The sequence below is a fragment of the Elgaria multicarinata genome, chromosome 2 (assembly GCF_023053635.1).
Source record: "Elgaria multicarinata webbii isolate HBS135686 ecotype San Diego chromosome 2, rElgMul1.1.pri, whole genome shotgun sequence".
Taxonomy (NCBI): domain Eukaryota; kingdom Metazoa; phylum Chordata; class Lepidosauria; order Squamata; family Anguidae; genus Elgaria; species Elgaria multicarinata.
In genome coordinates this window covers 121,114,262-121,128,767 of record NC_086172.1, presented here as the reverse complement: position 1 = coordinate 121,128,767, position 14,506 = coordinate 121,114,262, and the positions used below count along the sequence as shown (strand labels likewise).

At 44.1% G+C, this 14,506-nt stretch overlaps 1 protein-coding gene across 4 annotated transcripts in view; it reads right to left on the bottom strand.

The window, feature by feature from the left end:
* Positions 1–14,506, bottom strand: part of DGKZ (diacylglycerol kinase zeta) — a 118,857-nt gene that overhangs the window by 49,879 nt on the left and 54,472 nt on the right. For 3 of the 4 annotated variants that reach the window (XM_063117466.1, XM_063117467.1, XM_063117468.1), the window contains 3 exons: positions 3,976–4,084; positions 2,669–2,764; positions 191–268 (listed from right to left, as the gene is read on the bottom strand). In XM_063117466.1, coding sequence (XP_062973536.1) covers positions 191–268; positions 2,669–2,764; positions 3,976–4,084 — 283 coding nt within the window. Of the gene's footprint in view, positions 1–190; positions 269–2,668; positions 2,765–3,975; positions 4,085–5,873; positions 6,714–14,506 lie in introns of all 4 variants that reach the window. The other variant, XM_063117465.1, reaches the window with a different exon arrangement.

Below are 14,506 nucleotides of genomic sequence, written 5' to 3'. Positions count from 1 at the left end.
CTAACCATGAAGATATGCCCTTTGACTTCTCTAAATGCAAACACCAGAGAGCTTGGTTCTTAGGAATTTCTCCCTCCAGGAATATAAGTGTTTTTGCAAGATTGGTCTGAGCAGGGAAGTTCCTTCTCTTTAAGAAGGTGGATCTCATTTCTCCAAGTACAGCAGACCAGCTTAGCTAGCCTTTACTTACTTTCTCTAGCTGTTCTATGCAGGGTGTGTGGACTACAATCTTGCAGGCTGCACACTTGCGCTTGGACAGAGGCTTTTGCTGCAAAGAAGGAAAAGAAAAAGTTTACATCATCAGCTAAGTGCTTGGGAAGCCTGCAAGCATCACTTCTTAATACAATGCCTCTACGAAAAATAACACATATGGAAGAAATGCAGGTACTGGATAGGAATGCAGTAGGTAAACGCCTCTTCAATCTGTATTTTCCTATCCTTATGCATACAGCAGAGGCGAGGAAGGCAACGAATATGCAACACTGCCTTCTCCAACCCTCGGTCATAATGAAGTAAATGGAATCCAGGAACTGGCATGTATGGATTACTGAATGAACACAGTCCCCACAAGCATAGAGTTCAATCAAAGGGATGTCTGGAAAGATGTATTTATTTCTATCACACTTCTATATAATTGAAGTAGGTTCTATTTTTTTCAATTATAAAAACAAAACAAAACATAAATGCACCATGTAATAATGAAAGGGAGAATTAAAAAATAATTTAGATGAATTTTCCAGCCAGTTCCAGAAGGCAAACATAGGTCTTGTGATTGCATTTCCTCCTGCTTTTCCTTGTTTTAGTTTTCCTAGAAAACTGTTTAAAGGGTGACTCTCACTCTTTTGACGCAGATGTAAAATATTAAGGGGTTTTATTTTTTGTTTTAAACCCTTGCTTCCAGCTTCAGTAAATCTGAATGAAGTGAGTAGAATAGGAAAGCTAGGAAGTTGTAGAATTTGTTACTTTTTTATGTTGGAAGAGGGAGGGAGGTTACCAAATGCTGAGCAACAATTATATAAGAGATGTATGGGGTGCATGGGAACTCTGAAAAATTACAAACTTAGAATTAATGAATTCTCTTCATGTGAACATATCGAGTTATTTTATACTAAATCAGACTATTGATCATCTAGCCCAGTATCATCTACTTCAAGGGTGGGGAATCGCTTTTAGCCCAAAGGCTGAATTCCACATTCGGAGAAGCTTTTAGAAGTTGCACTCTTGTGGTGGGCGGGGCCGAAGGCAAAAGGGGCGGGACAAAAAATCAGAATGTTGTCGCTCAAAGCTCTTACTGCCAGTAGCTGAGTCTTAGGCATTTCAACCTTTTAGAATGGGGGGAAGGAGGGAACTGCACAAAAGCCAGGAAATGACAAAACATTTGGTGGTTGTGGGAAAGGGGAAGGAGCATGGCCATTTGGGGAACCCCGGAGGGCTGGACTGGTACCCCAAGTGGGCCAGAATGGTACTTCAACTGGAGCAATCATCCAAAGTAGCTCTTCTATCTCTAATTCTTCTTAGCTGGATCTGCTGGGGATTCAACCTGACAGTTATGCCTTTCTTGGCTGACTAGCCATAGTTTTTACTGATATTCTGTATTAACAAATTTGTCATATTCAATATGCATCACATCCGAATGTATAGCAATGTATGCCTGCTTCAGCCCTGAATATATGGACAATGTAACAACAAATGAAGGAATACATCACATTTATGATTTGGGGTTTTCTTTCTTTTTTTCTTTTTCTTTTTTCCTCCTTTATATTTTTTCTCTCTCTACTTAATTAACCTTCCTTCCCTTAGAAGTTGTATCAATCAACTTTTATTTTTTTCCCTTTTTGTATATTATACATATTCACATAACTTGTTGGTTTGATATTGTTAGGGGGTTGTTTGTATTCATTCCTTATTTTTGTATCACTTTAAATAAAACAACAACAACAACAACAACAAAACAAATTTGTCATATGGTGCTTTATTCTTTTATCTTTTATCATTCCCAACTCTGGAATCTTTTTAGATGTGGAGCGGTATATAAATGTTGTAAGCAAATAAAGATACCGTAATCTCTCCTACACAGGAAGCCGTTGTATATGGAAGCTTACTCAGACCATGGCCAAATGAGCTGTGGCTCTCCAAGGAATTAAAAGGGGCCCTTCTACTTGCAATTGATTTAACTGGAGGTTCCAGGGACTGAGTGAGAGACCTTCTGCATTAAACTTGTGTTCTGCCACTGATGTATGGCCCACTTTTCAGAAAATGCTGTGAACTTCTCAGGTTCTTCCCATGCAACTAATAATGCTTAACAAAAAATGAACATTTACACTCTCCCCACCCCACTTTGCTTCACTAAAGCTAAGCAGAAACTCTTGTGTCGTACATTCTACCCAGTTTTCTGCTAGCTTCCAAATGCCACAATTTCTGCTGCAGCTTCTATAAAATATGCAAACAGTAACAGCAACGTATAACTGCACCAATAACAGCAAACTGAAGGGGGCATGTTCTCCTGACACCAGCCTCATCTCTCCAAACAGATCTATTTGTCCCTTTGTTTTAATGATCTCCAGAATGTGTGGCTTAAGACGATGTCCAATTTCTCCACTAGATGGTGGAGCCGTCTCACACATCGATGATGTTTACCAGGCCGTAGCAAACTCTTACCAAGACTTACCAGTATTTTTGCTACACAGTTTTGTTCCCCCACGTAGCAGAAGTCCCCCGAGACATTCGTTTCAAACCAGATGTGCTCCCCATAAACTGCAGTCTCCTGAAAGACAGAGGCTATGTTGGGATTTTGCAGTATTTTTCAGAGTCATGACCAGTTTAGGTCAGGGGTGTAGAACCTCTTTCAGACCAAGGGCCCAATTTCATTTAGGGGAAGCTCTTGGAGACCATATTCCAGTGTCGAGTGGGACCAAAGGCAAGAGGGACATGGCTAAAATTACCAACATATTTTAAGTTCTTACTGCTGGTCACTAAGCCTTAGGCCAACTGGGGATCCCTCGAAGGCCGAATTTGATCCCCAGGCCTGACGTTCTGCAATCCTGGTGTAGGGCCTAGCTGTGATTCCGCTCACATCAGCTTCAGGAGAAGGACTCTCCAACTCAGCCCCCCCCCGCCAAAAAAAATGAATTGAGAAGAGACCCATCATCTTAGCCATGCCTCAGCTGAATAGGCAACCTGGCAGAGTTCATTGTCACAATTTGGTCAATGTGATGACCCTGAAGCCTACTACTAGGCTGAGGTTATTCCTTCCAAGGGAAGTGGGAAAGAATTGATCTAGCCAACAAACACCATAAAGCAATGGTTCTGGAGAACAGGAAGAACAGAGTGGCCAAATATTTTCAGGTGTAGATGTGGAAGAGCTTGCCTATGTGGCCGAAAAGAAACAGTTTCCAACGCATGACTCATGTTTTTACTTTATATGAACAGCTTCCCATGCTGTCAGTTGAGTGCTGTACTGCAGAGCACAACCAGGACTACGGGAAATGACCTGGGGAGACCCAAGTATTTATTTATTTACAAGCTATCTTTCTACTCAAAAGTGTCCACAAGGCACTATACCAGCCTTATTTATTTATTTAAAACATTTGTGTCCCGCCCTATATCATTAAGATCTCAGGGCGGCATACAGATAAAAACATACTGCAACTCCCAGACCCTAACTCATCTGGAGGGGACCGATTGGGAAAGGCTGCACTGTGACCTATTCCAGGCACGTTTGTCTCCTGCCTTTCTCCCATGGAACTCACAGTGATTTGATAGAGTTCCACACTGTGTCCCATGCAGACTCTGAGCAACCCAGGCCAGCTTGGATTCAGCAAGGTTGCCATGTCTTCAGACCATGGCGTGGTCATAGATTCTCCCTGCATCTGGTCCAGAAGGCCAGTGGTGGGTGGACGTATGGAGCTGGGCCAAGGGTGGAGAAACCATCCACCTTTCCTTTCCCTCACCCAGGAAAAGGAAGATGTAACTTACGCTCCAGTCAACAGTACTGCGAATTTCCCTCTCCAAGTCGCTTCTTAGGGCTAATGTGGGGGTTGGTTGGGCTACCATGTGCTGAAGACCAGACTTAGCAATAGCTTTTCTGAAAGACAAGCAAAAGAGTGGCTGTAAGAATGTTTTGTTTAAATAAATAAATATATACAACATTCGCAACTTCTCTGGAAAAGGAATGCTAAAAAATAAAAGACAAAGAAGGGGAAAACAAAGGAGAGACACTCCATGAGTTAGCATCAATGCCATCATGCAGCCTGGAACGAGGCAGAAATCCTCAGAAATAACAGAGCACTCAATACTTACCCAGCTCCACAGTAGCCAAGTCTCACGTTCTGCCTATCCTGGTGGCAGTGAGAACCAGTCTATACTTTATGGCCACTTTAAGTCAAGTCACACTACAAGGGTCAATACACAGCAAGCCACCTGCACGGCAGCTGCTCACCATACGGATCGGGCAATTTGTCCCATGCCACTGCAGATGCCGGCCGTGAAGAAAGGCCAGCGAAGGTCTGGTTGTAAAGCAAAGTGGTTTCTTGACAGTGGTCAAAGTGTCAGGGAGGGGGGCACCGCTCCAGGGACAGGGTATCATTTCCCCAAGAGATGACGAAGAAGAAAAAAACCCTAAAAGGGCACAATTGCACAGGTTTGCGAGACTCCTGAAGAGATGAAAGAGAGCTCAAGTTTTCCTGGTGCATCTCAAGCAAAACTTTCTAAGGCTGATCAGGTGGGAAACGGGATGGCACTTCAGAATCTATGAACACAAGCTCAGGATGCCACGTGGCTTTTACTCTGATCAATCTACGAAGGATAAGTCATCAATCCTCTCCCTGTCTTTTTTTCCCTCCCCACAAATCAGAAGAGAAGTAGACATTGATCATTTTAAATTTAACACATTTTTATCCCATCCTTCCTCCAAGTAGCTCAGGGCGGTGTTTGTGCCTATCGCTTTTACTCTCAGTAATTCTCAAAGGCACTTGAGGCTGAGCACATAAAACTGCCCTGAGTTGCCCGAATGAACTTTGCAGCTAAGCAGGGATTTGAACTAGTCCAGCACACTCCAAGCCAAGAGAAAGGCATACAGGGGCCAGCTCTTTCATGGTGCAGCACTCTCAAGCACCACACGAGGGCTCCCCTATTCCAACGGCTGGCAACCTCAGGCCTGTGGGCCCAATACAGCCTTCTGGGGTCCCAATCTGCCCTTCTGTGGTTTGCCAGATGGCCCCGCTCCATCCCCATTCCCCCAGCCACCAATTGTTTGGGGGGTTTCCCAGCTTCTGCACGGTTTTTCTGCCATCCTAAAAGCTTGAAATGTCTCTCCTAAATATGTCTGTGTTTTCTGTGTTTTGGCCCCACCCCCTTTGCTTTTGGCTCCGCCTACTATTAGAATGCCGCCCCCAAGAGCTTCTCCAAAACCGAATTCAGCCATCGGGCTGAAGGAGGTTCAACACCCCTGCTTTATTCACTTCTCTTTCATAGCAGCCTCCTGATGCTGCTGTTGGAGGGAAATAGGAAACAGTCCATAATGAAAGGGAAGCGAGGTTCATGCTAGTCGGAAACCCAATGTGGTGTACTGGTAAAAAAAACTCCAAGTTCAAATCCTTACTTGTCTACGATGCTTATTAGGTGGCCTTGGGCAACTCCCTCTGTCTCGGCCAACGACCTCACTCAGAGCATCTTAGAGGAAGAGCTGGGTAGAAATGTAACCAACAAACTCTGTCCTGACCTCAGAAACACACTGTTCTGCCCGTGTTGACTCCACAATTAATGGACGTGAACAGGCATCGCTGTTGCCATGCCAGAGTTGAGCTGGGTGTTTCCCTCCGCCCTCATCACCTCCATCCAACTGAGCTTAGTCCCACTCAGAAAGCCATACATACGGCGACAGGGCACTGCAGCCTTCAGAGGAGTCACTGCCACAGCCGCTGTGGGCAGGAGCCATTCCCAGGGATTTAAGTGCAGTCAACGACAGCCAACTGGTCCCAACGGGCACCTTCCACCTCCTGGCAGCCCGCTTCATCCTGCACGGTTGGAGCAAAGCTCCTGGCCTGGGTGTTCCACTGGAGCGCCGCCGCTGGCTGAAGTATTTGTAGCGCCCTTGCAGCCCATAGGTTGCCCTGCTGTGCACAAATTCAGCAGGTAGGAGGTGGGAGGACCTGCGGCGCAGGTAGTGAGGGTCTCGCAGGAGAGGCCTCGGCTCAGCAGGGCGACCGGCATGCACTGAACACTCAGCTTGCAGCTCCTGCCTCTCCTGCTCCGCTGCCAGGCCGGCTCCTTCAGAGCCCGAGGAGGCCGCTTCCTCACTCCAGTCACTCTCCGCTAGATCCTCCTTAGGGGACTCTGAGCTGGCACTTTCAGCACCAGGCGCCTGCCTCCTTTCCTCTTCCTCATACACTTGGATGAGGCTTGCCAGGAGCAAGGAGGGCCCTATGAGGTGAGAATCTATGATGCGCACTCGGCCCCCACGCTTCTTCTGGACTGAAAACCTAGGGCTCAGGCGTGGGGTGGTGGTGCTGGATCGCCTCCGGGAAGATGACCTACGCCTACACCGAGAGCCCAAGCAGGACAGCCCTTGCAGGTGGGTGCTGGATCTGCGACGGCGCTGGGCTAGCGAGGCAGAGGGCTGGCCCACCACAGAGCGCCGTCTTGCTTTGCTGGCAGGCAGGGCCACCACGCTGGTGCGTCGAGGCCCTGACAACACAGTCTTCCTCCTGAAGTGCCTTTGGAAAAAGGATTCCATAGCGAATGGGGGCTGTTAATAAAGAAACCAGGTGTTTTAAACAAGCAGCTCGCCTTCCTCTTCTAGTTACCTAGCCTGTCCCTCAAAACTAAACCTAGAAATCAGGCGACACCCCAAGACCCTACTTGGACCCCAGGACCCTCCCCTCTTAGCATCAATCAGTTCTTTTAAGACTATAACTAGCCCTGTGTTAGTTTCCAAACAACAAAACATTTGGAACCGCTGTGAAGACAAGGCACCCTAAGCATCCAGTTCACTACATAGCATTAAGCAGGAAGTAGGAGCTCTACATACTGGGCCTGTTCAGAAGACACCTTAAACCATGGCTTTAACCCCAGTGGTTAATCCAGAAAGCTAGGCCGTGTTCAGAAGGCACCTTAAACCATGGCTTTAACCATAGCGAATAAGGCTTTTTGCTTTATTCACCATGGTTAAAGCTGTCGTTTAAGGTGCCTTCTGAACACAGCCTGGCTTTTTGGATTAATCATTGTGGTCAAAGCCATGGTTTAAGGTATCTTCTGAATAGGGTCATAGTAAAATAAAGTGATTTCTTATTGATGGAGTTATGAAATAGTAAACTAGCACTGTTATAATTGTACTTGGGGCCAATTCAGAATTATTTATTGGGTGTGGAAAATGCAAGAACTGCTGCTTAATGCTCGGATCACTGGCATGTGTGGATCTTGGCAATAGTCAGCTCTGTCCTTGATCAAACGCTGATGCACAAAGGTCTGTGTGGTGGTGGTTCAATAGTCCATACTAACAGGATTTGGATCAGAACAGGGGATTGTTTTTGTATCCGCTATACCCCATGACAAGTGAAAAAGGTATCTTGACCTGTATATAAATATGTGCTAACAGAGATAACAGTTAACTTTAATGAGGAGCCACGGGGAAAGTTGCTTAAACTACTACGTATTATTTTTTTAAAAATAGCTTGGTCCAGAGTGAGAAGTGAGTTGGGGCTCAAATTGCATTCTTCCTCTCAACCGTACATAGAAGATCAAGACTGGAGTGACAAAAATGTCTCCTGCTCAATGAAATGTAAAGCCCAGTTTAGAATTTGATCTAACAAAAAGTAGTCTGAGGCAGATAAGGAGTGAGATGATGAAGTATAGCACGACAGGCCTGAGAAGCAAATGAGACTTCCATTGATACATGGAAATTAAACTATTGGAATTCTAAATATTCAGAAGTATTCAAACACTATTGCAAGGTTCAACAACTCCAACCTGCGCTTGGTGTTTCCACATTCTGTGGCCAAAACAAAAGTGTACAGCAATAGACCCAAGTTTCCTAATCTCATGTAGATCCCTAAATTTCGATAAAAAGGTTCAAGGAGCCCGCAGCAGTCAAAGAACTCCCCCACATCCCACAAGTCTATTTGCAAGGAAAAGGCAACTCACATGGCAACTATCTTGCATTAACATTCCTCCAGTCACTTTCCACAGGAAGTTGTTACCGATTCTTTAGCTTTAACCCCTTTAAGCAGTGAAGATGTTCTAGTCACCCAAATCTGGGCAGCCCAATTTGTAAATTAATCATTGCTAATGATACAAACGGAACCCACAAATGGAAAAGGTGGCAGGAAAAGAATGATCACTTATGATGCTTTTATTATTTTTAAGGTGACAATAATATACAGAGAGTGCTCTTCCACCGGCAATTGTTCCCTATGGCTGAGAAAACAGTCCCTGTTTCTGCTGCTCCTCAGTGAAGGTATGATGAGAAGGAGGAACCTTTGCTTCTCTCCTGGATCATGAACGCTGAGCAGCACCATCAACAAAGCACCCTCCCTTAGTGTATAGAGTTTGGCCCTGGTTAGAAAGAAATAGAATGCCCTCATAGTCAGCAGAATAAAGATTCAGCCTATGTGCACTTCCTTGGGAGTAAACACCCTATATGTCAATGCGTTTCCAATGGCATTACTCTAAAGTAGTTGCAGATAGGATGGCTGCCTTAGAACCAATCCTAACCATGTTTATTCAGAATAAGATTCCTCTTGCTTATTTACTTCCAAGCAAGTCTTTGCAGCTTTAACATCTAGAATCTGGCCCCTAATCGTATGAAACAGTCTTCCCCAACATGGAGCCCTCCAGATGTGTGGGACTACAGCCCCAGCCAGCATGGCCAGGCTGCTATGCAACATTGAGAGAGAGAAGTCACCTTTGAGGATAGGTAGAACTCAGTATCCCAGTCCCAAATGTCCTTCCGCCGCCAAAAAAGGTTGCAACCCTTCCCTCCGACCCCAGTCAACCGATTTTTATTGACAACTCCCAATAAAAGCACACAGTGAAGATCGATAAGTGCGCAGGAATCATTCGTTTTCCTTTTAGAGTATGTGCAATGCCATCTCAAGTCTGTTTATTTGGAAGTCAAGACCAATTGAATTTGGTAGGACATGCTCCTGTGTAAGAAAGTACAAATTGATAAGTGTGCCCAAGAACTGATTTCCGAAGTGAATGAAAGTTTTCCTAGACTTCAGTCTATTTGTGAGGGTACAACATATAATGGAATTCTGCTAGAGTCTTTCATCTCCTTAAAAGACCAGCAAATGTATTGTAGCACACACTTTTGTTTGCTGGAGTCCACTTCATCCTTTATTTGATAAACAAGACTCTAGTTCAGGGAAGATTATGTCACAATACATTTGTTAGTCTTTAAGAAGACACATGACTCTTCGTTGGTTTTTACAGCGATTAACTAGCACAGCTACCCCTGTGGAAGTTGCTGCCAAAACTTGATGGTTGAAATCGGGCAGTTTAATTGTTTTGGGTTTTTTTTTAACAACCCAAAGAAATAGTACTGGTTGTTAAAATAAATAAAAACAAAGCCAAAAATAGCCTAGTTTCAAACATCAATTTTAGATGTTTAAATGGGCTGTGTTCTGCCCATTTACCACTCCTTCCAAGTCTCAGACCTGAAATGTGTGAAGTAATAAAGGAAATAGATCCTCTGAGTATATGCAGAGTGCTTTTTAAAAAAAAAATACTAGTTTGTTCAGAAAGATCAGACATTAGGGGATAGGGATTCCTGTAGGCTTAAAACTTGGCAACACTGTCTGGTTTAACCACCAAACTACATACACATCTTGATTTAAAACATTTTAATAAAGTCAACCCAGCTCACACCACCATAGGAAGTGATAATGCACATACAAAGGCCCTGCACAAGCAAAACAAATAAAATACCATTCCACGGGGGGGGGGGGGGAAACAGGCATTTTTAAGAAGACAAATCACAGCATAAATAGGACTGCCATGCAGTTTCTTGGGTAGCTAGCTGCCAGAACTACAGGGGACAAGATCACAACAACAACAAAAGCAGCGGAACTATTCTTGACATTAGTACACACAAGCGTGCTGTTATAGTACACTAATTCATGATATGGCAGGGATGCCTGGCATTTGTACTGCAGTGCATATATAGTGCAAAGACTGTGTTTATTCTGTATACTTTTTAATGTTCACTGTTTTTAACTTTTGTAAACCACCCAGAGAGCTTCAGCTATGGGGCAGTATATAAAATAAATAAATAAATAAATACATACATACATATTTAGTTTGTATTCCACCTTTTTACCAAGAACATGGCACTGAAGGTGTGTATTATGAATGTGAACACGTGCACCTAGCACTGCCACTTGGAGTTCCATCCATTAATATGCAGGTGGCTGGCACCATTTTACACGAGGCTTTCCATATGGGCATGTTGGTATCCCATCCACTGTGTAGAGAAGCCAACCAAGCCCCAGTAAGGCAGGAAACTTCCTCCCACAGCTAAGCCACTGACTGCCATTTCATCCAAAATCCCACAGTATAGTCAGACAGTCTCCAGACATGCAAAATGCGTTCCGCACATGTTCCGCACGTTTGCCCTTGGCCTTTAAAAAGGACTTCTTGCCTGAGGGAGAAACTCTGCACATGTCCAGAGACATACTTGGGTGCAAGAGTTTTGTAAAACAAGAGAAGGAAACCCTAAGCATAAATGCCCGCATCATAGGATTCCTCTCTCCAAAAATTGTATTGACTATGATAGCTTAAGAAAAGTAATGCATGGAAATTTCCCATCCTCTCCATTGGCCCACAATCACCTGTGACTTGAAAAAGGTCTCTCCAGAGGGTTGACGAGTCCTCCTGAACAAAGTGTTTGGTAGGACAAGATGCTGGGAAACTTTCCTTCTCTAAGCTTCCTTAAGATTGCAATCACTTACCTGTGAATAAGTCCCACTGAATTCAATGGGGGTTACGTCTGAGTAGACTAGGGATGGACCTAAGTTAATGTATCTTAGGATCAAGTCATAATTTCCTAACAGATGTGTCATTCTTATCTTTTCTCCCTCCTCATTTTCTCCCATTCCCCTTTCCTTTATTTTGCTCTTTGGGAGAGGATGAGACAACATACCTCTACTTAAAAGCAAAGGGCAAGGACATGGGACTGAACATCAAAAGCTAGGAGAAAGGGGAAGGTTCTGGATGGGAAAATGGATTGGAATGTCTGCAAGGAACAATGAAGAAAATAATAACCAAGGTAATGATAGCAAATATGCGAAGGCAGAGCCCTTTCCATTGACCAAAAAGAACACTTTGTCAGACTTATTTATTTTAATGCCACTTTGTTAGAAGATTTGCTAATGGAGAGTCTGTCCAATTAGAAAAAGAAAAAAGGGAAATACAAAACTCTTGTTTTTTCTGCACTGATCAATACTTGCAATATTTTACCTCCAGAGGAGTAGCCTGGTTAATCTATTGCAGCAAAAACAACATGGAGTTTTGTAGCACCGTAAATTGATTTATTATTTAAAGAATAAGCTTTTATGGACTAGAGCCCACATGAAGCGTTATTCTCAGTTAGCAAATATAGAGAAAAATATTGTAAGCAGCGAGGCAAAATTGCCATTAAACGCAAGAGTGACAGACTGTGACAATTCAATATAAACATTACTATATACTAGATATTCACAATGTGCCTCACTTGTCAATCTTAATGGTGACTGTCCTCAGTCCTAACATAATGGCAGGCAGAACAGCCTTATTTATTTGCATACTTCTCACTAAAGGACTTGCTGAATAGTGCCTATGTATTTTCCCTTATTTCTCAAGAACTATAAGAACTAGAGACTTACTTTAAAAAAAATAACAAATGAAATCTGGACCAGCTGATCCTTCATACAGGCGCCATATGTCACATTCATGATCTTGGCCAAAACTGGCTATCCAGGCAGCATAGCAACTTCACAAAAAGACCCTTTTATGCAGCATATTCCAAGTGATGCCGTCACTCTGGAATATTCAATATCCTCTTTCTATCTGTGTGGCAATCATTATAGCTTTATTCACACAATTAGTAAACAAGAGGTGTTGGTTTTTTTACCATGAGAAAATGTAGCTATTGCGTAAGCACTTTACAGAAACCAGTATAACATTCATACAATTTTCCCACAAAGGAGAACCAAGATTGGTTCAGTTCATCCCCACATCAAGTTGTTAAAATAACCCAGCTTGATAACCATTCAGTGTTCGTGTGAATAAAGCCCTTGCTGCATTTTGCCAAACTGACAGGTCTAATCTATAGAGCGTGCATGGTGAGAATGACAAACTTTGCGTCTCTAGAAGTGCAGTTATCGTGACTATTACTTTGCATGAACAGAAGCCATTACATGACAGCCGAAGTTTATCTCATTGAAGACGGCTATTGCAATTTACTGATAGTGCTAACCTACACTGAACATTTGCAGCAGGAATAAGAACATTTTTCTTACTCATTTTGGAACACTTGAATATACTACATAAAGAGGTCTTAAGAATTTGAATGTGGTGTCTGGTGGTGTGGGAGGGAAAGCAGCAGCAGCAGCAGCAACCCCCACCCCCCTCCTTTAAAGGCCCTGGTTCTCATTGCCCAGTTTTGGGTCTTAAGTTCCTTCGCTAACAAAGCCTTCAGCTTTGATCTGCTAAACGTCTGTAATCAGGGTTGTGATAAGCTTCACTAATAGGGCACGTTTTCTTGAGAAAAGGCCCGTTGAAGCTCCAGCATAACAACCATGCTGGCCAAGTCACGCAAGGCGGGTTCCTTCCTCCCATGCTTCTAGCAGGAAGTGTGACTGCCACAATCAAGGCCCGCAAATTCCAGCCTCACTTGCCTTATTCCTTAGAGACTAAGGTCTTAAAGATTACTAGTCTTTACAGGGCTCGTGCTACACAGCTTGTGTTAACCAAGAAAGGTCACTGTAGTTCTGAGGTATACAGAAGGCTGAAAACAGAGGCATCCCAAATCTAAGGTGAGTTCTGTCCTATTGCTCTGGACTCTCTAACAGCCTTCCTCAACCTGGGGCGCTCCAGATGTGTTGGACTACAACTCCCAGAATGCCCCAGCCAGCTGGCTGGGGCATTCTGGAAGATGCAGTCCAACACATCTGGAGCGCCCCAGGTTGAGGAAGGCTGCAACACTTGCCTAGCATACACCAGGCCTGGCAACCCCCAATTGAGGAAACTTGCAGGCAGCAGACTTCAAAAGCTTTCAATGAGCAATGAGGGGGCAAGGCAGGTGAGCACCCAAGACATGTGCAAAAAGGGAGAGAAGTCTCAGAATGCTATAAAAAGGTTTATTATACAAAAGCCCGACACGTTTCGGCCTCTTGTTTTTTAGACCTAGTGTAGGATGTGGCATTCCAACAGCCATCTCTTTATTTATTTATTTATTTATTTTATTACATTTTTATACCGCCTAATAGCCGAAGCTCTCTGGGTGGTTCACAAAAATTAAAACTATAATAAAACTTTACCATTTACCCTTAGGATAAGGCACATACATCTGTTCCGTGCAAGAGGAAAGAAGGCAAGACATAGATGTATTACTGCATTTTTAGAAACGCAACTGGTTTATTTGTAATGTGGGTTAGAAGAGGTTACAAGAAAGTCCAGTTGTCTCTTTTGTGAAAGACTGCAGCATACTAGAGAATATAGTAGAGCGAGGGCAGGTCCGGAAGTCTGCCAGATGGGATTTTTCCTATAACACTGGCTACTAGCGTCCCCAGGATCAGGAAACTGCTAAAAGTCAGGCGCTATTAATAATATCCACTGTTGACACAGGGACCTCGTGGGCTATCGCTTTGCCATCAGGACGCTCAAGAGGCTGATGCAGACGCTTGGGAAGCTTGGCCAGAGACTTCACCCCAACTCCTGCGCAGTTCACATGCCAGAGCTTCCCTTCAGCTCATGTTTCCATCCACATCTCCTTACTCCCACAGCCTCCTGACATCGCAAAATGTCTTTTCTCATATATGCAGCTGCCTCCCCTCCCCACCACCACCCGTATGAAGGACCTTCTTTCCACTCTAACCGGGCTGTTGCATGCCCTGCCTTTTAATGCTTATCCCAGCTTCTGGATTCTGCTGAGCCTTGACAAGTGCAGCCACTACATTATGCCACATTTCGCCAGGCTCGGCTGGTCAATGGCATCGGGAAGGGCATCCCTTGCTGCGATTACCAGGACCTACGCCCCATTAGATAGGAACATAGGAAGCCGCACCAGACTGAGTCAGACCACTGGTCCATCTTACGCAAACATTGAATGCCAGCAGCTCTCCCAGGTTTCAGGCGGGATTCTCTCCTTGCTCTACTTGAAGGTACCAGGGGTTGAACCTGGGGCCTTCTGCATGCAAATCATGTGCTTTACTACTGAGCTGCAGCTTCTGATGCAGCACACAGATAAGACGGGCCGTTTGTGGCTAATCAGAGGTAGGAAATCCTATGTCATTGTGAACCATGGTGTCTT